The sequence below is a fragment of the Amblyomma americanum genome, chromosome 3 (assembly GCF_052857255.1).
Source record: "Amblyomma americanum isolate KBUSLIRL-KWMA chromosome 3, ASM5285725v1, whole genome shotgun sequence".
NCBI classification, from domain to species: domain Eukaryota; kingdom Metazoa; phylum Arthropoda; class Arachnida; order Ixodida; family Ixodidae; genus Amblyomma; species Amblyomma americanum.
The window spans coordinates 199305096-199331544 of NC_135499.1; the positions used below are offsets into that span (position 1 = coordinate 199305096).

Below are 26449 nucleotides of genomic sequence, written 5' to 3' on the forward strand. Positions count from 1 at the left end.
TTGCCAGTCGACTCTTCCTTTGCCGGGACCTTCGGATGTTTCCAGCTTTGCCCCAGGCCGCCAGGCCAACGCTACCCTTGGGGCTTGCAACCCAAATGCAACAACTGGTTGCCAGCGGTGGGATCCCGACAACGGAGGCCAGCAGCGAAGATATGCGTTCAACTGTATGCTGAGCAGCACAACGACCATCCGGGAGCAGTGCAACGAGCCCTGTGTGATGACTGGTTGCCTGCAGCGGAACGACTGCGCTGAATTCTTGGCTGCGAGGTTTGGTGAGTGCGGGACTTTCTTCTTCTGAGTTTTGCCAGGCTTTTGTTAGTGTCAGAAACAGAGCTGGTAATTGTGTTGTCGTTGCTGCCGGGTTAGTTTGCGGCAAGACAATAGTAGGCAGTAGAGAAAGCAGCATTCGGAGCAGCCATGGATTTGAAGTCGTTGCGCAAACCGAAATTGCTGGAGCTTGCAAGAGAGTTGGGTCTTGATGTCTCAGACAAACTCAGAAAACCAGAACTGCTAAGGGCTATTCTTGAGTTGGAGGCTGAGGATGACGAGCTGTCGGAATGCCTTGAGACCATTGAGGAGAGGGAACAAAAAGAGAAAGAGGAGCGCGAACGTAAAGAACAAAAAGAGAAAGACGAGCGCGAACGTAAAGAACAAAAAGAGAAAGACGAGCGCGAACGTAAAGAACAAAAAGAGAAAGAGGAGCGCGAACGTAAAGAGCAAAAAGAGAAAGAAGAGCGCGACCACGCTTTAGAAATGAAGCGTCTCGAGGTAGAGATGGAACGCGCTCGTAATGGAAGTCAGGCACACGGTGCAGGAGAACGGGTATCGTTCAAAATGACTGACCTGATGCGGCCGTTTAAGCTTGGAGAGGACATTGGTTTGTTCCTGGTTAACTTTGAGCGAACGTGCGAGAAGCAGGGGTTCTCTCGGGAAACGTGGCCACAGCGCTTGCTCACTTTGTTACCCGGCGAGGCGGCCGACGTAGTCGCTCGCTTGAAGAGAGAGGAGGCAGAGGATTTCGACCAAGTGAAATCGAGTCTGCTAAAAAAGTACAGGCTGTCAGCGGAGGCGTTCCGTCGGAAGTTTCGGGAAAATGAAAAAGGCAGAAATGAGTCATATACAGAGTTTGCCTACAGGCTTATGTCAAACATGCAGGAGTGGCTCAAAGAAGAGAAAGCGTTTGGTGACCACGAGAAAATTCTGCAGTGTTTCGGGCTGGAACAGTTTTATAGTCGGTTACCTGAGAACGTGCGGTATTGGGTCTTGGATAGGCCAGACGTTAGTACAGTGGCTAAAGCCGCCGAGCTAGCCGAGGAGTTTGTGACGCGTCGGGCTCGCGGAGCTAAGGACGGTCAAAAGGGTGAATTTGGCTCCAAGTCTGAGAGGCCGAAGTTCACACCCATGAGAGCAAGGGGGGACACACGTAGTGCGGATGCGAGTGAAAGCAGTCCGACCGAACGTAAGGAGACGGCGGCAGCCGAAGCCGAACGCAGAAAGCGGTTCGAGGCGAGGCAAGCGCGCGTGTGTTATACGTGCCAGAAGCCGGGTCACTTTTCGGCGCAGTGTCCAGAAACAAAAACAAAAGTCGTTTTTTTGTCATTATGCAGCACTGACGAGAACATGAAGCTTCTCGAGCCTTACATGCGAGACTTCCTCGTGAACGGGAAAGAGTGCCGAGTGCTTCGTGATTCCGCAGCTACAATGGATGTAGTTCACCCCTCTTACGTAGAACCCGATATGTTCACGGGCGAGTGCGCATGGATCAAGCAAGCCGTGGAAGCTCACAGCGTGTGTCTGCCCGTAGCAAAAGTGCTCATTGAAGGACCTTTCGGAGCAATTGAGACGGAGGCAGCAGTGTCATCTATGCTGCCCCCCCAGTACCCGTACCTATTTTCGAACCGGTCCGATCACCTCCTGCGCGAGAAGGGTCTTTTGTTTGGTGAGGCTAGCGTTCAGGCCTTAACCAGATCGAGATTTCGGGAGCTCGCTGCAAAGGCGGTAGTTGCGGGGCCGACGTTGTCGAGCAATGAGAAAGGGTCGGAGGCGCAGCAAGCTGATATTCAGAGCACGTCCGAACTGAATAAAATTGAGCCTGTAGCGCTGAAGGCACCAGGTACTGGAGAGGAAATGCCCGACACGGGAAAATTAGAAGAGCTATCTACAGATTTGCTCATCGCGCCTACGTCCGATGGACTTAATAGGTTGCTAAAAGTCAGCCGGTCGGCTTTGATAGCAGAGCAAAAAAAGGATGGCAGCCTAGAAAACATGCGCTGCAATGTCAAAGAAGGTATCGCCAAGAAAAATGTTCGTTTTGTGGAAAGAGGTGGGGTCCTGTACCGGAAGTATCTAGACCGCAGAGGAGTCGAGTTCGATCAGCTGATCGTGCCTCAGTGCTACCGTCAGGATCTGTTGCGCTTGTCGCATGGCGGTTCGTGGTCCGGTCACCTAGGAGTTAAGAAGACTAAGGACCGTCTCTTGCAAGAGTACTATTGGCCAGGGTGTTTTCGTGACGTAGAACACTTTGTGAGGACATGTGACACCTGTCAGCGGGTTGGCAAACCAGGGGACAAATCGAGGGCGCCGTTGAAGTTGGTACCTATCATTACGGAGCCTTTTAGACGGCTCGTTATTGATACAGTGGGACCTCTGCCGGTAACAGCCACGGGGTACAGACACATTTTGACTGTGATCTGCCCAGCGACAAAGTTCCCTGAAGCAGTGCCGCTTAAAGAACTCAGCTCAGTTGAGATAGTCAATGCACTACTGTCCATATTTGCGCGAGTTGGTTTTCCTGCGGAAATCCAGTCAGATCAGGGCACAGTGTTTACCAGCGCTTTGACGACAGCCTTTCTCGAAAGGTGTGGGGTAAAGCTGTTACACAGCTCAGTGTACCACCCACAGTCGAATTCCGTTGAGAAGCTCCACTCCGTCATGAAGCGCGTGTTGAGAGCATTGTGTTTTGAGCAACAAAGTGATTGGGAGCTGTGTCTGCCTGGGGTGATGTTTGCATTAAGGACCGCGCCGCATGCGGCTACGGGGTTTTCGCCAGCTGAGCTGGTGTACGGTCGCTCGCTGCGGTCTCCGCTTCGCATGCTTCGAGACTCGTGGGAAGGCAGGGGCGACGACCCAGTCGTGGTCGAGTACGTGCTTAGTCTCCTCGAACGCTTAAGAAGGGCACAGGAGTTGTCAGGTGAAGCAATGGCAAAGGCCCAGCAGAGGGCCAAGGTTTATTATGATCGGACAGCCAGGGCCTGTCGTTTTGAGGTGGGCGATGAGGTAATGGTATTGCGCACATCGCTAAAAAACAAACTCGACGTGCAGTGGGAGGGCCCAGCACGGATTGTTCAAAAACTGTCGGATGTTAACTACGTGGTGAGTCTGCCAGGAAAACGGAAAGCACAGCAAGTTTACCACTGTAATCTGCTCAAACCCTATAGACAACGGGAAGCAGTGGTGTGTATGATGGTAAACGTTCCCGAAGAGCTTCCGGTCGAGCTTCCGGGACTAGGCTCAGTGACGAACAGGGAAGACACTGATCAGGTCATTAGTGACTTAATCATTAAAGCACCGCTGTCAGCTGAGCAGAGAACCGAACTACACCAACTCTTACAAGAGTTTCAAGGTCAGTTCTCTGAGAGGCCTGGTAGGACTTCTGTCCTTACTCATGATATAGAACTTACCTCGCCAGAGCCAGTACGATCCAAGGCGTACCGGGTGTCACCCCGCCAGCGCGATATTATGGAGGCTGAGGTAAAGAAAATGCTACAGCTCGGTGTTATTGAGGCGGGTGAGAGTGATTATACCTCCCCTTTGATTTTAGTTGAGGTACCGGGCAAGGAACCTCGTCCTTGCGTCGACTACCGCAGGCTCAATTCCATCACTAAGGATCAAATTTATCCGATCCCTAACATCGAGGAGCGCCTTGAGAAAGTTAGTAGCGCTCAGTTTATTTCCACCCTAGATCTTGTCAGGGGTTATTGGCAGGTTCCACTTACAGAAGAGGCTAGTAGGTATGCGGCGTTCATTTCACCAATGGGAACATTCCGTCCTAAAGTTTTGAGTTTTGGTTTGAAGAACGCGCCATACTGCTTTTCAAGCCTCATGGACAAAGTGTTGCGGGGACAGGAAGAATTTGCTTTACCGTATTTAGACGACGTAGCGATATTCTCCGCATCCTGGTCTGAGCATATGGCACACTTGCGGGCAGTGCTAACCCGCCTGCGCGAAGCGGGCTTGACAGTCAAGGCTCCCAAGTGCCAATTAGCACAGGCCGAGGTTGTCTACCTCGGTCACGTGATTGGACAGGGTCGTCGCCGCCCCTCTGAAATAAAGGTGGCCGCTGTGCGAGACTTCCCGCAACCGCGCACGAAGACCGATATTCGGTCGTTCTTGGGTGTCGCCGGCTACTATCAGAGGTACATCCCCAGGTACTCCGATATCGCGGCTCCCCTGACGGATGCTCTAAGAAAAACAGAGCCCCAAACAGTCGTCTGGAGCGAGACAAAGGAGAGAGCTTTTAGCGCCCTAAAGAGCGCCCTAACAAGCCAGCCTGTGCTACGATCGCCAGACTATACCAAAGGGTTCGTTGTTCAGTGCGATGCTAGTGAGCGAGGCATGGGCGTTGTACTGTGCCAAAGGGACAATGGAGAAGTGGAACACCCCGTCCTGTATGCTAGTCGTAAGCTGACCTGTCGTGAGCAGGCGTACAGCGCCACCGAGAAAGAGTGTGCGTGTCTCGTGTGGGCCGTTCAGAAATTGTCATGCTACCTAGCCGGCTCGAGGTTTATCATTGAGACGGATCACTGCCCTCTCCAATGGCTGCAGAACATCTCTCCCAAAAATGGCCGCCTCCTGCGCTGGAGCCTCGCTTTGCAACAATATTCCTTTGAGGTGCGTTACAAAAAGGGGAGTCTCAACGGTAACGCCGATGGCTTAAGTCGAAGCCCCTAACGTAGGAATCCGCCTCAAAGTTGTTGGTTACTGATGTTTTCTTCCTGAGGCAGGATTTTTAACATATTGCTTTTGTTTAGTGTTTCAAAGTGATTATGTGCTTTCTAGTGCAATTTTCCAATTTGTGGACGCGTTCTGAGTGCTGCTTGACTACTGTAAGGAACTAGGCAGTAGTATAAAAGGGGAAAGAGCCTGGCAGAGCTTAGTGAGGGTTGTCTCGTGCTTGCTGACTGAGCGGTTGCGTTTCGGCGTAGTTCTAACGCTTGCTGGGAACGAGCACAAAAATGGCAACTCTCCTGAAGTGACTTTGCAGTGCCCTGTGTGATCCTGAACCTGAGAACGAGGCCTTCTCTGTGCGCTGCGCTCAAGCAACGTCGAGGGACGACCGGTTTCGTTTACGAGCATCATCGAGCGACATCCCTCTGGACAGCGGATGCAGTCCCCTGACCATCGGGATCTCCTTCTCCCGGCGGGGCGGTCTGTTACGTCTCGCCTACAGCGCGCGGTATAGCCGGCGCGGATGCACCGGATGCCGCGGCTTCGTTCATCGCTGCCGCAACGCCTCCCGCCAAGCGCGTCCAGGCATGTTTCAGTGCCACGTGTCGTCGTGCGTGCGTGTGTGTGTGTGTGCTTGTTTTGCCCACGCTTGTCAAAGCGCGGCAGCCGGGGAGAGGAGCTCCTCAACTGGGAGGCGAGGAGGTCTGACCGGCGCCGGCCTGGCGGACGCGCCCGTCACGCCTGAACATGTTCAAGCGTCGCCGTATCGGATGACTCTTCCCAAGCCGTTCCCTCTTGCCCTCGACTCCGAGGGTATAAAAAAAAGACAGCTGCGCCGGACGCGAGGGAGAGCCTTCGATTCCTTCCTTCGAGTAACGTGGTCGCCCTGACCGGCTGCTCTTTTGCGATGCCAGAATAAACTAGTTGTTCTGTTGCCAGTCGACTCTTCCTTTGCCGGGACCTTCGGATGTTTCCAGCTTTGCCCCAGGCCGCCAGGCCAACGCTACCCTTGGGGCTTGCAACCCTTTTGCAACAGTAACTGGACACCTGCTCTGGACCTGCTCTGGACCTCAGGCAGAAACACTTGTTCCGATGCCAAACGTCCCCTGCAGGTCGCCCGCCGGATGTTGAAGATTGCATCTTGGGGCCGCATGACCGGACCTTCCTGGACTGCGTTCCGGAACCCGGGGTGTGTTTTTATCTGGAAATTACTATTTTATGCCGAAAGGCATTCGGCCGTAGTAATAATAATTAAAAAAGAAACCTTCGGTTCACCTTTTCACAGGAATTGTGAGTACGCGAGAGGAAGGAACACCACACACCTCCCAAGTTTCAACCTCCAAGCTCTGTAATTAGAAGCGATAGGACCACAGAACGCGTAAGTAGCCAACATGCCAAGGCCGCTGTTCCGTTAGGCCATCTCTCAATACGAATAATTCACCCATTCAGTTCATACCGGCCGAACATTGTCTAGATTGGTTTAATGCGAATATTTTGAGAATTCTCGTTACCCAAGGTAAACCCGACTCTATGTCTGTAGTATCTGCATGGTCAGGGTAACAAGTCGTCCTTAAGAACAAAGAAAGAAAGACACGCACAAACAGTACAGCACGCACCTGGGCCAAAAGCGTTTACGCCGTTCAGAATCCACGAGCTCAATAGTTTGCAAGAATTTGTGAGAGCGCTTTCTTGTCTCCACACAGAGTGACAGACGCGCCACTCGCGTTACCGCTGGCATGCAGCCTATAACTCGGTGATGTAACCTCTTTTCTGCCCGGTTTCAATTCACGTGTACACATTCAGACGTAGGTAGATGCTCACCGAATATACATATGCTCCTTTTTTACATGTCGCAATAAGCAAGGAGCGCACAGTGGGCTGACGCCTACTCAAACAACCGGTGGACGTGACGCGTCGTGCAAGCCGGAGAAATACAAGTTCTTCCAGCGCAATGTTCCTGAAACGGTGACTTAGAAGGGCGACGGTTCGGACTAGTGGAGAATTCACATGAGGTTCCACAGCGCAAAACAACGAAGGGACAAGGCGCAAGCGCTTGCGTCTTGTCCCTTCGTTGTTTTGCGCTATGGGACCTCATGTTATAATGTGAGGCTGTATATAGAATCAATGCGAGAGCTTTGATAGCATTAAAACCATTCTCAGCGCCCGCAGCTTGACGTGAAAATTTAGCCTCTTCAGACACCGCTTGCCATTTCCGTAAAAAATAAAAAAAAATCTTTTAGCCTTGGTATTTCCTCAGCCTAGATATTTCCTCACCCACAAAATATAGTTTAGTCAACAAGCTGCATGCATGTTTCGTCTTGATTCATCGTCTTTTAAGCAAAGATTTAAGCGAAGTGTTTAAGAAAAAAAAAGCGATAACAGGGTGAGCGATAACATGAATTTTCTTCGCGTTCACGTTTGTCGGTTTTGTTTTTCTTTGCGTGCGTGTAAAGGGGGCGGGGAGGTCCAGCGACTCAACTCGGACCTGTTCTTCATATGCACGTATAACATATGTGCCGCAATCTCGTTAATTCGAGCTCGCTTAATTAGAACTTTCAGCTTATTCAAACTCGCGTATGCTTTCGTCCCTTCAGCATCAAGTGCGTGTTGAAAAAACCAAATCTTCCACTCCTCATTCAGCTCGAATCTGAGAGAGCAGACCCTCTCCACGGGATCCAGACATCGGATCGCCCGGTCGGGTGAAAAGCCCACAACGGCCCTTATCGTGCATTTCCCTCGGGCCTGGCCCGGAGTCCCTCGAGCAACCACTCCCGACAACGGCGAGCCCGGTTGTCGAAGCGCGCCATTAGACAAGACTGTCCGCGCGCCACAGGGCATGGCTCCGAGTGCCGGAGACGCGGAAGCTGCTCGAGCTACAACTCCGTTCGTGCAGGACGGCTCCGAGCTCCGGGCTCCTTTCAAGTGTTCCGCGCACAGCCTCGGAGGCACGCAGGCACGGACGCTGCCCTTATCAACAGCGGGCCATGACAGCTCGGGCCCCACTCAGAGTCCGAGTGACAGCCGAGGGGCTCCCACGCCCTAGCAGCGATTCCGCCTTTTTTTACTTTACTTTGCCGAGCTCCAATCTGACGCAGGCACGATTAGGGCGGCACTCACGACGGCCTCTCCTGAGTGGCGCCACGTCGAGCGGAGCAGTCGGCAAAAGTGGATTAGTCTCGAGCAGCGAGCAAAATTAATGGAGAACGACTGGCGCCACGCGTGAGCTCGTACTGGTCTGGCGCGCTTCCCCCTTTCCCCTCCCTCACGCCTCCTCTCCACGCGATAGCTCGTGCGCCGGCAGCAGCGCGAGTGTTCAACGGAGGCCTCAAGACCGAAGGGATTGCGCCAAGGTGCAAGTCCGGGCGGGTTGATTAAACATTTTTGGACAAACAGTAGAGGCTTTTAGCATAGCGAAGACGTACCAGCGGAGACGTGCACCGGTTTTCCGGACTCTGGCTATGCACGCTGTTGGGATTCGGGTAGCGTGGTCGGGCCAGAGAAGGGACGAGGAAGTCGGAAACGTGGTTGTGAAGAAAAACCCGGAAAAAAACTTTATACAGGCTATTTACATAATGTACAAGTAAGGAGCAACTGAGAGTGCCTCTCAGTGAAAGGGAGCTTCTTAGCAAAACGGGGGTCTCTCGGCCGCACTCGCTGCCGAGTTCTATTGTGTCTCATTTCCATAAAATCCCCGGATGTAGGCCGGGACTGCCGAAGAAGGCGTGTCCCGAAGAGTTCACTTTAGTACTTTGGTACTAATCACACACTCTCTCACCGCTGGGCGCACACCCTCATCACGTGTTGAGCTCGAGGATGAGGCGAGGTACGTGCCCGCTATGCTAAAAGCCTATAATAACGCGCAAGACAACGCATCGCCCCTCTTTCTCTCGTTGCTTCCTTTATTTCCCGTTCTCGCGTCGTCGTTTCGTGCGTTATTAGTCCGAAAACTGGTACAGTATGCACAGTTTAACGTCGCAGAGTTGCACGTGGACTATGAGGGATGTCGTAGTGTAGGGGCTCCTGATTAATGTGTACCGCCCGTGGACATTGCGAAACACACAGACGTTTTAGTGTTTTGCTTTCACCGCCATTGAAATGCGGCCGCTTAGTCCGGGATCCAACTGCGCTAATGGGGGGATCTGGCAGCAACAGCGGACGTAGTAATTGAGAACGATCGCGCATGCGTCGCTTCTTAGCACGAATTATGTCGCGCGAATGACGAGTTATACAGCGCTAGCTGTCAGTGCGACGCTCCGACGGTTCGCGTCGTCCGAAGCCGTCAGCATCACGTGACTCGTGGCGCTCGCCACCATTGAACAGAAGACAGGTCGCCCGAACCAGTGCTCTGAATACCACGAATGCACTACGTGAAGGTCCGGAGTCGAGAGTCCGCGAAGCGAAGCGGATTCGTCAGCGGGGAGAGGACCCACACGTGCGAGCTCGCGATGCCGAGAATACGAGACAACGGCGCCAGGATCAGTAAATGTGCACAGACGAAACCGAACCCACCGGACGCAAGAGGCTGGCGAACCACGGCGGTGCCACTCGGGCGCTTGAGAGTCAGTTTAATATTGTGACCACACGACACGATGAACTGAACCTGACGCAAGGACCCAACCCCACCGACCCGAGACGCTGCCCTCACGTGACGACACCATTTTCCTGCCCATGCCGTTCGGAGCGCCCTGGGGCCCCGGCCGTCGGCTCCTGGTGACGTATACGGCCAGGAAGCTTCGCGGGCCAGAAATCATTCAGCCACCTCCTTCATCGTGGCGGCCAGCACCTCACCACTTTCTGCTTTCTGTCCCGCCGTCCTCTGAAGACCATCACCACTTCGCGCGTCCCTTTGTCACCGATCGGGACGATCGCTCGGTGGCCCCGAGTAGTGTGACGAAGAAGACGAAGTTGGCAGTGGCCCGAGACGGCGCGCTCGCGCTAGGCCAGCGGCCGTTAAACCATCTCATTGCCATCAGTCATCTCGTCTCATTCTTCGACTGGCCGTCACGTTACAATATCAACCCATTCGGATTTAACTGCGTAATGTGCGTTGTGGGGCCATCTTTTGACAGGCTAACAACAACAACAACAACAACTCTTAGAATATAGCTCCGTGTTCGGTCGGCGACACACTCTCAAAGATGCTGAGAATTTCTTTGGTGGCTGTAAGCTATTTGTCAGTAATAACATCACAAGGAGGCGGGACTAAATAGCGACCGGCTATAACTGCTGGTTATTAAGGGTAACGGAGTGGATTCCAAGAGAAGGCAGGCGTAGCAGGGGGCTGTAGAAAGTTAGGCGGGCGGATGAGTTTGTTTGCGGGCATACGGTGGGCGCAGCTGGCAAAGGACAGGGTTGATTGGAGAGACATGGGAGAGGAATTTGCCCTGCAGTGGGCGTAGTCAGGGTGATGATGATGATGATGAGAGCCCTAAAATTGGCCGCCTGGCAATTTTTTTTTATTGCAGTCACAAACAATACAAACTACTGCACATGACAGTATGTGTTACAGGTGAAAATACGTTGCATAAATCGTACACCGGCTCACACCAAACGCCCCGAGATTCCGTCCCATCTCGGCGAAAGGCCACAGCAGACGCGGACGACGTTCTCACGAGCGTCTTTAACACATATAGCTTTCAAATTGGCTCCTCACTCCGTTACCGAACAGAGGGCACTTTTACACAGTCACTCGACAGCCCCGAACCTGGCGGAGAGATTTCGCCGCGTGAGGGAAGGAGGGGTCAAGTAGCAGCGCTTCCTCGCAGTTGCGCGTAACGTGTTTACACTTAGCTCCAGCGATGATGCGATTAGGAAGCCCAGGGTCGCACGTGACCAGGCTGCGCTGCGAAGCACTCCAATCGCATCAGCCGCGCTCTCGCGAAGAGCCAAGGCGGCAGCTACCCGGCGCCGAGGGGGATCCAATTAGAAAGCGCCCGCCACGCGTGCTCCGCGTCTGGAGCAGCTCACGCGTCGCTCGCCTCCGGCACCCCGGCCGTACACGCGTCGTCAGGGTAATTCTGTTTGGATTGACATCTCCGCCGCCGGGGAAGGAACACACAACGCCGGAGGATAAGCAGAGACGCTGCAGTGCCGTCGCTGTTGGCGAACACACACACGCAGCCGGGAACGGGGAACGAATAAGACAGCCTCGCCTCAACTACTGGCGATGGTGAATGTACGAACATTATACGCCGACAGATCATCTTCTGCGTTGAAAGGGTCAGCTCTCGCTCCGACACGTTCAAAACGGAGCCTGAGTTATGACACCCGGAAACTTAAGGCAATTAATTGATACAACAGCTGTATCTTACCAGTACTCACCTGCGGGGCAGAAACGTGGAGGCTAACGAAAAGGGTACAGCTCAAGTTAAGGACAACGCAACGAGCTATGAAAAGAAAAATGATAGGTGTAACGTTAAGAGACCGGAAGCGGGAAGAATGGGCGAGGGAACAAACGCGGATTAACGACATCCTAGTCGAAGTCAAGAGGAAGAAATGGGCTTGGGCAGGGCATGTGATGCGAAGGCAAGATAACCGCTGATCCTTTGGGGTAACGGAGTGGATTGCAACAGAAGGCAAGCCTAGCAGGTGGCGGCAGAAAGTGAGGTGGGCAGATGAGATTAATAACTTTGCAGGCATAGGGTGGGCGCAGCTGGCAAAGGACAGGGTTAATTGGAGAGACATGGGAGTGGCATTTGCCCTGCAGTGGGCATAGTCAGGCTGATGATGGTGGTGATGATGCGAAAGCTGCACCTTGAGGCTGTAAGTGCTGCGGAGGGCTGCAGGCATTAATTCCAATCATCCACGGTGTTCTTTAACACGCACGGAAATTCCCGTATACGCACGGGCTCAGTCGCATTCGGCCACGTGCAAAATGCGACCGCCATGACTTGGTTCGAACCCAGGAGACCTCGTCGTATACTCAACGGCAGAGCACCATATAGCCATTCGACCGTCGCAGCAGGTCGTATATTGATTTTCAAAATTGTTTTCCCTTGTTTATGTTGTTTATCTCTATTTTTTTTCCTCCAAACATTCATTTTGCTACGGTAGAAAGAAGACTTGTGAGTGAACTCGCCACTCGTTTCAAGAGCGAGTCAGCCATTTCGGGTATAGTTCCGGAATGCCGAGATTGTTTCGTTCCACCTCATAACGCTCTTTTATTTATTCTTTGAACGAATCACTGTTGCGGAAGAGTAGGCGGCAATCGGTGTCAGTGCTGTTCATTCCATCTCAACGGGACACTCAAGAAAACTCAATTCAATTTTTGTTCAGTAAAAATCGATTCCACGTCACTTTCTATGGAAAAAAATCGCATTTACTCCCGATACAATTGGATTTAGAAACGAAACATTTTTTTTTTCTCGTCGCGACTTGATTCGTCAAACTCGCAACGCCAAGGCATGAGACTTCGTCCTCGCCATTTGGAAATAAATGGCGATGCAGCCCAGCCTCAGCGGTTCACGAAAAAAAGCGTCCTTTATGCACCGCAGCTTGCTTGTGTGAACGGCCCTGCACTACGTTGTTTTGCCTTGTCTAGCTCATTAAAGCTCCGCTTTTATTGAAAGTAGCATCTCTGTCATTAGAACGCGCTCGCACAAATGAAAGAAAGTGGCGGATAAGTTCCAAACGAACTGAGAACGGTCCCTGCTTCCTTGAAATTTAACAAGAAAGATAATGGCACAACCAAGGATGGATGCCGCGTGCGTCACAGCACACAGTACCTTAAGTGCGCTGGTTGGAGTGGTATACCGAATTCCGCTCTCGTGTCGCCATGTATACATGTGGGCTAAACAGGAAGATGCCAGAACGAACGCTTGTCGGAACATGACAAGTCGTTGGATGGCTCAGCTTCGTCAGATTTGGTTACACATCGTCGAACCTACGATTTCACTCCATATCTGGACAATACAGTTGTGTTGTATAACCACAAACATCATTTCATGCGGGAGATCATAGAGGTATTCCATACCTAACACGAAGTAGACACTTGTGTGAGCAAGGCATCCGTGGCATTAACTAAACGTGAGATGGGTCATTTGGGCATCGCACAGCACGCGGGCGCCTTTTGCGTTTCGCCTCCATCGAAACGCGGCCGGCGCGGTCGGATTCGAACTCGGGTACTCCGGCTCAGTAGACGAGCGGTCAGTGCACACTAATCTGTCTGTCTGTCTGTTGTTGCCAGGAAGAAAGAAAAGCAAAGTGCACAGGCCTGCTCACTGGCTCAAGCCGAGCCACAATCGCTACCACGTGCAGATAGTAGGAGAGTTGAAAGATGGGATAGAAAGACAGGATAGTAAAGACGCGCTAAAGACAAGGCCGATCCCGGAGGCAGTGCAATACCGGGCCAACCGGTGGCGGGAGTGAAGCAACCTTCAAACTATCCGCCACATTTCCAAAAATAAGTCCAATTGGACCCGTAACAGATATTCTACGGGGTCCGGACATTCGCATGCCACGCACGTGGCATGGATTGCTGGTGGTTGGTATGCACGTTAATGATTCCCAGGTGGTCGAAATTACTCCGGAGACCTCCAAAAGGGTGCCTCTTTCTTCCTTTCTTCTTTCACTCCCTCCTTTATCCCTTCCCTTACGGCGCGGTTCAGGTGTCCAACGATATATGAGACAGATACTGCGCCATTTCTTTTCTCCAAAAAGCCAGTTATTATTATTATTATTATTATTATTATTATTATTATTATTATTATTATTATTATTATTATTATTATTATTATTATTATTATTGGGACGGGTACAAGCTTGTAGAAGTTTCGCAGTGCTCCAATTGATATATGCTATTTCTCTTAACATGAGCGTGCCAGCGCGACGGAAGGGTATTTAAGTGTATGTTTATGAATAAAAAAGCCACTTTTAAGTTCAGCGCCTGCCTGCCTCTCTCTTCACCTGGTATTGCACTGTTCCTCTCTTTCAGTATGCATTACCAACTCGCCCAATTATCTGTGTTTCAACGCGGTAACCTATCGATATATGTCAACTTCAATTCGCCCTCAGTGCCATTTAAAGGTCACTGTCGGCATGCAGAAACAAGATTTGTGCGACGCCGTTGCAACTACAAGTTACATCGAACAGGACGTACTATCGGCAGGAAAAGACATTGCATCATGAAAGTGACATCAAAGTTTCATTGCCGGTCAGCCTAACACCGCAGTTATAATATGACAAGCGCGACAAGCGCAGCATGCTTAGCACCTATCGACAGGGTAAACCGTTACCGCTATGCCATGCTTCAAGAAATATTTTTTTTTTGTTTAATCCGCTTCCATGGTCCATTTACTTTTCCCGAGGATAGTACATAGTATATGTTTAGTCGTGCAAAACGCAGCTGACGAAGCAAAATATAAGCAAGCAACCAATGCTTTTTTCCGAAGCGATAAGAGATCCTTGTGTTGGGGCGTAAACGCATCGCCTTAACAGACAACTATTCGTACTACAAGCTGTTAATTAATGCACGGGAACGTAACCGGAGCACTCAGCATGACATAACATATTACGGTTGTGTAATCTGTAAAAGAAGCGACAGTCCCGCCGAAACATTTCAGGAGCTACACGAGCAGCTGTACAGCTTATTCACATGTCCTTCGGAGATATATTTTCATTGCGACATTATTAAAATTATTACTTTTTATTAGAGCAAGGCGCTGTGCTTATGTTCCTGAATTTTTTAATAGGTTCCGAGACGAAGTGTCAGCGGCTACATCATTGAGTGCATTGAAGCATCTGTTAAGAACTTCCTGTTAAAACTGAATGTTTCTTCTTATTTCGCTGCAAAATTAAGACCACAATAATTCGTTAATTTGGTAAGGCTCTGAAAGTGTGCAATGCAGTAGAGCCCACTAATAACGAAACTGACGGTCACGTTGAATGCTTTCGTTGTATCCGAGATTCGTAGTATGTGGACTTCCCAAGTTTTTTCCAAAAACACTAAGCCGCACAGTGTAAGATGCCTTTGCGTGCCTGCTTATTCAAACCAGGCCCTATCACGGCGCTTTCCAAGCTTCCAAGAGAAATCATGTTCTCCTTGCCGATTTCCTTGCTACCAACAAGCTGGTTCATCATGAACGCGATATAACTAATCGCGGTAGAAGCGCTCTCAGTATAGCGGGTTGGCTTCCTCATCATTGTCCTAGTCAGATTCCTGGATGTGCGAGAGTTTCCGTACTTCGCGTACTGTGTGTTCTTCGGTGCATGGCTTTACGATGTCGACTTCGTCATCCGCACCGGCGAAGTATCCCCATGCGACATCGGGTCGGGCAACTGCGCATTAACGACGCCTCGCCACAAATCACAATGCGTCCGATAACGCGGCGTTCGATAGCGTGCGTTCCTGTGTTCTCAAACGATGCCTAACTGAATTGATTCTGGATGCAGTCAGTTCCATCCACGGGATCTTATTCTACGGCGGGGAGTAGAGAAATTAGAGCTGCTCTTACAAACATGGTCTATATACAGACCTCATCATCATCATCAGCTTTACTACACCCACTGCAGGGCAAAGGCCTCTCCCGTGTCTCTCCAATTAACCCTGTCCTTTGCCAGCTGCATCCACCCTTTGCCTGCAAACCTCGTGATCTCATCCGCCCACCTAACCTTCTGCCGCCCCCTGCTACGCTTACTTTCTCTTGGAATCCACTCCGTTACCCTCAAGGAGCAGCGGTTATCTTGCCTTCGCATTACATGCCCTGCCCAAGCCCATTTCTTTCTCTTGATTTCGACTAGGATGTCATTAACCCGTGTTTGTTCCCTCACCCACTCTGCCCGCTTCCGATCTCTTAACGTTACACCTATCATTTTTCTTTCCATGGCTCGCTGCGTTGTCCTTAACTTAAGCTGAACTCTTTTCGTTAGCCTCCACGTTTCTGCCCCGTAGGTGAGTACCGGTAAGATACAGAGACAGACTTCATATAGACTCTATTGACTTCCTATAGATCTTTATTTTTGTCTATTCATAGTCTATAGACAATAGTCTACTAAAAGTGTATGGCTATAAATCTATAGGTTGTCTTTAGACTATCTATAGGATTTCTATTGCCTACAGACTGTTCTCTAGCGTTTGCCTATAGAGAGTCTATAGACTTTATAGACATAAGTCTATGAACAGTCTACAGACTGTCTAAATAAAATTTTCTAAGGACGTCGCGACACCTGGTCCGTCAGTTGCTATCATTATGTACTGGTGGCGCGCCGCCGACAAGATGTCAATATGGCTGGCCTTGCTCGTCGCGTTCGGTATAGCAGAGGAACGTGGTCACCGCAGTGAGGGGACACAGCACGTGATGCGCCGCACTTTTGGCGCCGGTCATTCCCATGCCACCTATAAGCTTACGCTTACAGTGACGCACTCGCCGAATAATAAAAAAAAGTCTTGCATGTAGCTTCCAAAGCACTGCGCCTTGCGAGTCTTCCCGATGACAAATGGCGACCGCCGGCCACTGCTGCATATATTGATGGTTCGTAATAAGTGAGAGTTTGTTATAATTACTGCGGCCGTTATAAGTAGGATCGACTGTATACTGCTGTGAATTAACAAGAAATTTTGCAGTAAGTGCTCGTGAACATTTTCTAACCGCGTAGCCAACGTACCAGCAAATCTTTGGCGTTACCGGGCCTAGTCGCGCATGCCCTAGTAGGCTTTGACTGGCCCGCAATATTTTGTATTTCTATCCTCTCTTGCCAATAGACACAATTATTATTATTATTATTATTGATTTGTTGAGGTTTAACGTCCCAAAGCGACTCAGGCTATGAGGGACGCCGTAGTGAAGGGCTCCGGAATTTCGACCACCTGGGGTTCTTTAACGTGCTCTGACATCGCAGAGTACACGGACCTCTAGAATTTCGCCTCCATCGAAATTCGACCGCCGCGGCCGGGATCGAACCCGCGTCTTTCCGGGGTTTATTATTATTATTATTATTATTATTATTATTATTATTATTATTATTATTATTATTATTATTATTGTTATTACTTTATTGCGGCTGTTACTGCTGCTGTTGTTGTCGTTACTCGACCTGGCTGTTTTCCGTGGCCCACGTCATTTCCTTGGTCATATCCTCGAGGCCTCTCCGCACTACAAGTATGGTGCTGCTTTCCTGCTTGCTAGAATGAGTTAACAGTAACATCAAGGTCGCCCAGTTTATCCCCTTCCATTGGTTTTGTTTTTCAAGGTCCCTAGCTGAAGCGCCTCTTTCAGGCAGATCACGCTAAGCCTCCTCAGTGCGTTTCCAGCTGTACTATAAAGCAGTTGAGCTCAATGAGCTCAAAGAGAGCTTAGTACTTGCTATATACTTTACTTTTTCGGCGTAGGGTTGTCCCGCACCTCAACTGCTTGAATAGTTCGGACGCTTGACTTAAAACCCTGGAAGGTTGACTGTCCACAAATACGAATTGCAGTGACCGTTCGGCAACTGCGGGACTTTGCTGAGATGCTCGTTCAGTAGTGCTAAGAGTACTTTACGGCGAGCGGCTGTACACTGCGCCAACGCAGCACTGGATAAATATGTTTAACTCATGTCTGTATTCTCCGGTCAGCCGGCCGGTTTCGAGCGTTACATCGCTTCTCTAAAAAAAAGGAAAATAAAAAAGAAAGTGGAATAGGTATAGGCCGACTGCTGCCTGTCGAAATCTTCACACATGACACTAATTCTGACGCTCTTCTATTTGACAAATCCCTTCCCTAGACAATGTTCGACAGCAGGAAGCTCTCGCACAGAGCAAACTATGCCACTTTGCAGGACATTCATGCGCTCTGTTTAAAAGTAAAAAAAATAATAATAATAAAGAAAACCTCGAAGCCTCCCACGCACGCGAGTCGTTTCAAATCGGGACCGGAGGAGGTTGCTGAAATGACAAATGATCCCACTCGTCGCTTTGGAGTAAAGCTAAACTTAGGCGTCGCCGCACACACAAGCGGCGAGTTCGTGGAGAGTCATCTCCGCGAAGAGGCCGCTTTGTGAACGGAGGTGCGCAAATTACTTCAGCGATCCGTCCAAGTTCAGCGGAACCGCAGCGGGTGTCCATCATGCATCATCGGTCGCGTTCTTCAGTGAGGGCACATCTTGCAAAGCTGTAGTCCGCAGTAAATTCAGGGAATGTTTGTTGATACCCGTGGCTCGCTTCTTTTCTTTCAGTCATTTCTCTCTCTCTCTCGCTCCTAGTGCCCTGGCCTGGTATCTGGCCAACAAAAACAAACAGCGTGCCGACGAAAGGCAAGTCAGTCCACTAGCACGCTCCTTGGAAACCGCGAAGACCGCGGCCGCAGAAGTGGCCACTTTATGGCAACCGGCACTCAACACTCGCTGCACCGAACCTGAATCCGTTTCTTATGTAGAGACAGCATGACAGAAAGCCCGCGACTATTAGTCACAATTAAGTGCTGAGAACAGTGTACAGTGACAGTTAAAAAGACATGCACAAATGATTAGTAGTTGTAGAGGTCCCGTTTTCGGCAGTGCAGACCTCACCTCAGTCGCTTCAAAGAATCGACTTTGTCCGACGCAAGTACATTTAGAACGTTCTAAAGCGCAATTTATTAAAGGAGCGCACTGGAAAGTGATGCCGAGCTCAAAATGGAAAAGGACGCGAAGGAGGGGTTTCGCGAAGCGCGCGGTTTAAAATTCGATACAGTCCGGAACGCACCATACGTCGGCGGCGGACGCGACTCCTTGCATGCGCGAAGAGGCTCCGCGACAAGTCGTGACCGATTAAATGACAGAGACGCACCACAAACAGGATGACATGCGTGTGTACTGAAAAGCACCGGCCTGCCACTCACAGCAGATATATGACCACTGCACGGGCACAACGAGCCAGCTCACCCACCGGAGCCGAAGAGCGTCTGTCCCTGGAAAAAGTACTCCAGCTCGGCGTTGTAGTGCTCAGTGTAGGCGCCCAGCCGGTTGCCCGTGCTGCGCGACTCAGTCCAGTGCACCTTGGCCAGTCCGCGCATGAACACGCGCACCGCCTTCAGTCGCATGTCACCCTTGAGTTCGAGCACGCACTTGCCGCGCACCGCCTGGCCAGGGTGGTACACGTTGCGGTAGCCGTCCAGCACGATGTCGAACGCCTTCAGCTTGCCCATGGCTCGGCTGCAGCAGCCTCGTGGCCTCGTCGTCGTCGCAGCAACGTCTTCCCTCGCAGCGCATCGGAGAGGGCTCGGCGACGCCGTGTAGTCAGCCCGCGCCGGGCTTGCGGCCGCTGCGCTCGCTGTCGAGCGCGTGCTGCGTCGACCGCGGACGCTGCCGGCCCGCGACGGTCACGGCACGCATCGCAGTGGTCGCCGACGCTGATATAACACCCCGCAGGCCGTGCTACCCGCTTTTCCGCGGCGGCTACGTTCTCCGATCGAAGAAGGCACACGGAGGAGGGGCACCGGAGGAGAGAGCACGGCCAAGCGCCTCGGGAATGCGCTCGTGCTCTCGCGCTGTCCCGTTTAGGCGAGATCCGGAGCGAGACCAAAGCACGGAACCGAAACCAACTCGCAGCAGACGGAGCGGGTGCGAAGTACACGCGTGCGCCCGTGCGCCGGTTGAACTGAGCCTTATATTGAAAGTAGTACGCCAGCGCTATGCCACTGAATGGGCAGTCGTGCCTCGCGAACAGCTGGAGATGATCTAACGGCCCTGGCGCGCAAAGAATGCGCTTTTTGGGCCCCCCGCGACGCGTAGGAGGTGCTTTGCATGACAATTCATTCAAGAAGTTCGACGGGAAGCAGAGATGGTGCTGTCACCTTGCGGCGAAGTGAAGAAACTCAACTCCGGCCAACCGAGTCGTGTTAAATTCAGAGGCTAGGTAGCGCTAGATGCGCAAGCACTCGCATGACGATGCTTTCAGTGGCAACTATGGTTCAAACGAAATATTTTTGCTACGCTAAGACGCTACAAAAAAATAGGAAAAAGAAAAGCAGACATTAGCGTGTTTTATATGAGCACATCAAGAGCTAACTATGCCACAGGCAACCTAAAAAGGCTCACAAGAAATTTTAAGTAATGTAATTATTTACAACTTTCACTGCATATATGCCTTGCGATTAGTAGTTATAGATTGGAGTGTGTAATGAAAGTCATACAACATATGAGCGTAAAATTCATCCAAGAAAATAGGAAACACTCTTTAATGTTGACTGGAGATGTCCGCCTGGTTGTACGACAGTTCAGGCGAGGATATGATGAAACGTCATGCGGCTCATCATATTCATCCATCCGTTCTGTAGGGCCAGGATTAAGGGCTTCTTCAATTGCTTGTTTAGATGTCACACAAGAACAGCGATTTTGTGAAACCAAAGGAATATAGGTGTAATGTATACTAGTGGCTTAATTATATTGAAATGTGACGTATGGGTCTGAAATCAAAGTGCACTGGCGCGCGATCTTACCTTGCGAACGCCTCAGTATCGTGTGCGCGCGACGCAAACTACGTGACTTGCATCCCCATTAGCTCGTACGCCAGCGTAACTATACCACAGAGCCTTGTCCCATTCGCTCCTCACCGCACTAGTCGTCATCGTCATCAGTCTGACTGCGCCCATTGCAGGACAAGGTCTCACCCGTATCTCTCCGATTAATCCTGTCCACCCCGCTAGTACTGTTAAGTAAATACGAAATAACCTTTTAAATTGCTTGACTGGATCCCTTCCCTTACGGCGCGGTTCAGGTGTCCAACGATATATAAGACAGATACTGTGTCATTTCCTTTCCCCAAAAACCAATTATTATTATTATTATTATTCGTAAAGAAAAAAAGGGCAGGGGGAAGGGTGTGTTCATTAGTGTAGAATATACCCAAAAGGAATGTTCAGAAGATTAAATCAACGTTGCGTTAACTTGCCACCGTAATATTGGTGGGTTTTCCTGTCGTAGACAGCAAGTTTCCGACCAACGATGGTTTTATGCTTCACTCAGCTATTCAGAGCTCCCTTAATCCGGAAGCTTACTCACGCACGCAGGGTAGACATTTGGGAACCAAGGAAACCTCTCTCTATTTCTTTTCTCTTGTAATAGTTTGTAGCATGATGCCAAGCAAGCTCGTGTAAATATTTCTTATTCTGCTTGGTTTTACATCTCGGGAGCCTCAACTGGAAACTCTCCGAAACAAAAATCTTCATCCGTGCTGTTACCGTTTTTCTTTCCATTTACGATACGAACATTAACTATGTCATTATAGCATGGGGAAACACTTACCACTGCATTTTGCACTCGATCCAACATATCCAAGTCAGGCTATGCTCATCATAACCAGCGGTTCATACCCTCCTAATGCTATGCCTTTGATGCGTTAGCACAATATCTTACCCGTTAATAATTTGTTCAGTACTATCTAGTAGTTCATGTTTTTTTTTGTTTTTTGGTAACTGTACAACAAACTATCTTTTGAATTTTTTGAAAACAGTTTTTTTTCCAGAGTACTTAAAACCTCAGTTTCCAGTTTAAAAAAATGTTTTTCTACGCCAACTTTTTACTAATTATGGAAAAAGGAGCTCGTATTTCGCCTGTGTTTCTGCATGAAGCAATCTACTCCTTATTGTAATATATCGCTTACGTCCTTGTCTATGTTTAAATCAACTCTGAATTTTTTTGCGAACAATAGAAGACTTGATAGCTTTTTTTCCTCTTCTGAAATTCCTATTTTTGATTATTTTTTGAAAACTTTCTATCGGATACAGTTTTGACAGCCCTGCCCTTAAATTCTTGGTTCACTTGTGCTTTTCTATGTTTGCCTTTTATTAATATTTTTATTGTTTGCACAGCGCTGTATCTGGTTTTTGTATTTCGTTCAGTATCATATATATATAACGACTGTTACCTATTTTTGTTCTGCATATCTCTATTACGCCCTGGTAGTCTATTTAATTGTTTCATTAGCATCACATGTAAAGTTTTTTCGTGTTTATTGCCATTATTGCAATTTTATAAGTGTCTATGTGTTTTGCTGCTTGTTTGTAATTTAGTTTAGTAATTAATCTACCGAGAATGCGACGACAGAGTCTCCTGACTGCGGAACCTTCGCCTGCATATTAATGTCAAACTCATCCCGCATGTGCTATATGAATTCTTGTTTGATTCGATTTTATTAAATGCGTTTATTTAAAGTTAGCTGGTCTGCAGAAGTTGTCCCTGCACAGTCAGCCAGTGTGTGGTGGCCGACAAACAACCAGAAAAACTTCAGCTCTTTATTTCCTCGAATTCGCAAGCTTTAATTTATTGTTAAGTGTACTCACCGTTTTCTGAATAGAGGCAGCTGAAGAGTTTAGATAACATCGCCAGAATGTTTTTTTTTCTTTTATTTTCTGGCCCAAGCGCGGGTCGCGACGTGTGGGCTTGGTGTTTTCCGCCCGTTTTCTGGACACTTGTCAACTTTCGCAAGAGAACAGCTCTGGCTGATTCCCGGGTAAGGTTTCTCGTTTTACGATCTGCTCCGGAATGCCACCGCGCTGAGTGCGATACCATCTCGAAGTGAAGTGCGCATGCACGCGCGTGCAGCACATAATGTATCGAGTATATGCACATCTTCCTTGTATAATAGCGTACGCGCCGCAGATTCGACACAAGGCTCCGAAGAACAGCGCATACAAAGCGGGCGGGAATGATTTCGGAGGTCAGGAAGGCACGCGCCCTGCATATATCTCACGCATCTTTTCATTAGCGGAACATCTATAGAGGGCTGTGTTGCAATGACGACTCTGAGCTCGTGATCCTTGTTTACGAATCCGTTCAAGTTCATGAAGAACGTAGTTGACTAAGAAACTCGTGTGGCCGACGTTCATTTTAATTTTCTCACCTATCTGTCTATCCCTGTCTATCTCTTGGTCTCGATCTTACGAAACTAGGGCTTCAAGTGCGTAAGCGTATACCAAATAAGGATGAATGTCGAACCGGAATCGATGAGCTCATAAAGTGTCCTGATTCGTTCTTTTTTGTTGTCTCTCTTTTCTGGCGCCCTCTAGAAAGAATGCGAGAATTCACATTAGAGAAACACGTGGTTATCGTGTAATGTGGACAGACTCCTTCGTATACGTCGCGTGCGGGTGGGCTGCGGCGTAGACCGATAACCGCGCCGTTATGTCACACTTAAAAGGCTCTCAAGTGTGACAGAGTGGGCAAATAAAAAGAAGTTAACAACCCTTTCACTCGTTTTATGTATACAAATCAGGGCACGCTATGACGTCAAAGTGCCTCATGCTGTAAACAGTTTGTTGTATAAAAATGCAGACTACGTTGCAAGCATGGCGCCTTGCATATTTGTATCCTAGGTCGGAAAATTTTCTCGACTTCTGCGCAGATGTTCCCGGTAAAAGGGGTCGAGGTAATTGCGCGCAGTCAACTCGTCTTGGTTCTTGCGCCGCGCAGAATTAACGTTGCAGTCAGTAACCTCATAGTCCTGGTCGAAGAAGACCGATAAATATGTGCATGGGTACTTCGATGTATACGGTAGTTCGTTATAGCTTACAGTCAAATTGGCGTCAGTCTCACTTCTGTTGACAGCCTGTTATGCGCTGGGTGATAGTTAGTAGTGCCGAAGAAGTGAAGAAGAAGTGAAGCAAAGAAAAGCGTACGCTGGTAAGCTTGCGCTCAGTTCGTGCTTTTAATAATAATAATAATTGGTTTTGGGGGAAAGGAAATGGCGCAGTATCTGTCTCATATATCGTTGGACACCTGAACCGCGCCGTAAGGGAAGGGATAAAGGAGGGAGTGAAAGAAGAAAGATGTGCCGTACTGGAGGGCTCCGGAATAATTTCCACCACCTGGGGATCTTTAACGTGCACTGACATCGCACAGCACACGGACGCCTTAGCGTCTTTCGTCCATGAAAACGCAGCCGCCGCGGTCGGGTTCGAACCCGGGTGCTTTTAGGTCCAGATGGCATGCGACGCCAGACGTAGAATTGCGTCAAAAGGAATCGGTTAGAAAGTTTTAAAGATAAATAATAACAAAGAAAAAGAGTCGTTTCCAGCGCAGGGTGTGGAACGCAAGGGGCATTTTAGCGGACTTCTATAAGGCGTGGGTGGCCTTTTGCCTCCAGCGATGTGAACTCGACCGTTTGCAGAGTTGGCGCAGACGTGGCGCAGACGTGCGCAATCCCGTGACCTGCGCTTAAAACAACCAGGACGTGTGCGACGTTGGTGAAGGTCAGTAACGACGCCATTAAGCGCTGCTCCTTCTCGTTTAGTGCGGATTGTCAGGAGACCTGTACATACTGACCATAGTAAAACTTCTGTTCAGTTTGTTGGCTTACATCGACATGATAACCCGTTATATGACAGGCGGCGATGCATACTCCACGCAGGAAGAATGAGGCCATTACCTCTCGATTGTGGAAGCATTAGTCTTTTAGACGTTACAGAAACGAGGTAACCGTTTACAATTACAATCACTTCATCTGAAATGTAACTGATTTCAGTGCTCAATTACACCCCCCCCCCAAAGTAATTCAGCAATTATAAGAGTAATCGATTGCAATTGGATTATTTTCCTTTCCACCTTTAATAGCGTAAGGCAAATATACATGGACTAGAATGAGCTAGAGCGGCTTTGCGGCAATTCATGCAACTTCCTTTCACTATATACCTTTCGTATTTTTTCTTGGAACATAAAAGCAATTTCTTCAAAGTTTAGAAAGTTTTTTTTTTTTTTGCTGACGTGGCTTACATTCCATACATTCATTCAGAAGTATTTTTATCGGATTCTTTTAGTTTTGCAGCATGTAAGAAGATAGTTGGAATGACTTGTGTGAGACCATAAAATTGTTTAAATAATTCAAAATACCATGTTATCGGTATTTCGTATTTCAGGGAAAATGACATATTAATTTCAAGTCATTGCATATAAAACGACATCCCGTTGTATTCAAATGAAAAAAAAAGATTTCATCGTCACGCGTGATGAATGTATTTGTTTATTAATTTTTTGTTCGACTATGTTTTGATATCATCTGCGAACTTAAGATGGCGGCTACAGCATGAATCTTTTTTTTCCCCAGAAACCTCTTTCTCTTCCCTTACGGCGCGGTTCAGGTGTCCAACGATATATGAGACAGATACTGCGCGATTTCCTTTCCCCCAAAACCAATTATTATTATTATTATTATTATTATTATTATTATTATTATTATTATTATTATTATTATTATTATTATTATTATTATTGTTATTGTTGTTGTTGTTGTTGTTGTTGTTGTTGTTGTTGTTGTAGTTGTTATCCAGAAACCACCTGGGGGAGTGTTTATCCCAGTTACGCCATATTACACCACAGTAGTTACTCCATATTAGCAACTTTGGGACGTGAAACTCGGTAAACCAAACCAAGCCAAACAAAAGCATTATCTTTTTTTAAATAAATCGGGTCATTGAGCGTGGACTGATCCTGCACTGGATAGACGAGTTGGCACCGAGGCCGCAGATGATGGTGATGGTAGTGGTGTTGCAATGGTGACGGTGAAGATGAACTTCATTTGAGATGTCTTTGCGAATTGTGGTGTATAACGTCCCGAAGCGACATATATGGGCTACGAGGGACGCCGTAGTGGAGGGCTCCGGATTAATTTGGGCCACCTGGCGTTCCTCAACGTGCACTGACATCGCACAGCACACGGGCGCCTTTTTGCGTTTCACCTCCATCGAAAGATGGCTGCCGCTGCCGGGATCGAACCCGCGCCCTTGGGATCAGCAGCCAAACGCCGAAGCCACTGATCGAGCCACCGCGGCGGGTTTCATTTGCAGTTTCTTAAAAAAAAACTACTGGAGCCAAGCTGCCCGCTTCTTCAGTTGTTCAATTAGTCATCTAGTTGTCATCTAGTCTAGTCAATTAGTTGTGCCCTGGACCGCCTCGATCCTCGTCCATTAACAGAGCAAAAGATCCTCGGTCCGGGGCCACAACAGTCGACTGCCCTCAAGGCATACAAGGCACTCTTTGGACTGAGTGACAAATTGTGACAGCGTTGTGCGTGTGTGTGTGTGTGTTATGCGTTTTTCCCCCTTCTCTCTTCCTCATTTTAGCCCCCTAATCCCTCTTCCCCAGTGCAGGGTAGCCAACCGGAACCCCTTTCTGGTTAGCATCCCTGCCTTTCCCTCCTCCTCTTTATCTATCTATCTAGTCATCTATCTCTCACAATGAAAATCTCAGTTTGCTTTAATAAATCCGTCCCCTGCTTTAAATTTCAGCATTGTAGGGTATTTCTGAACATTATAGACATCGCACCGCCAGAGTCATGGAAAGTCCTATACACTTTGGGTATTTGCCATTTCCGTTCTGACGATAACAAGCAACAACTTGTGCGTCGGTTACTTGTTCACAGCACAACTAAATGGCGCTCAATTCGCTGGCATTGAAGGATCGCTGTAATTTTCTTCTCGCTTTTATAAGGCTCGAGTAGGACGGTGGCGCAAAATAATGCTGGGATATAACGTCCGAGGAAGTCCGGAAACGATGGCAAACACGAATTTCGGGCATCTCAGCGCTTTCGCCTTGAGGCTCATATAGTTGGATAGAG

At 49.1% G+C, this 26449-nt stretch overlaps 1 protein-coding gene across 1 annotated transcript in view; it reads right to left on the reverse strand.

Annotated features, from left to right (window-relative positions):
• The window catches only part of LOC144125851 (arrestin domain-containing protein 3-like), a 97856-nt gene extending 78273 nt beyond the window's left edge, over window positions 1–19583 (reverse strand). Inside the window, exon 1 of the mRNA XM_077659574.1 lies at window positions 18788–19583. Coding sequence (XP_077515700.1) covers window positions 18788–19046 — 259 coding nt within the window. The 5' untranslated portion in view covers window positions 19047–19583. The remainder of the gene's footprint in view (window positions 1–18787) is intronic.
• Between the last annotated feature and the right edge of the window lie 6866 nt (window positions 19584–26449).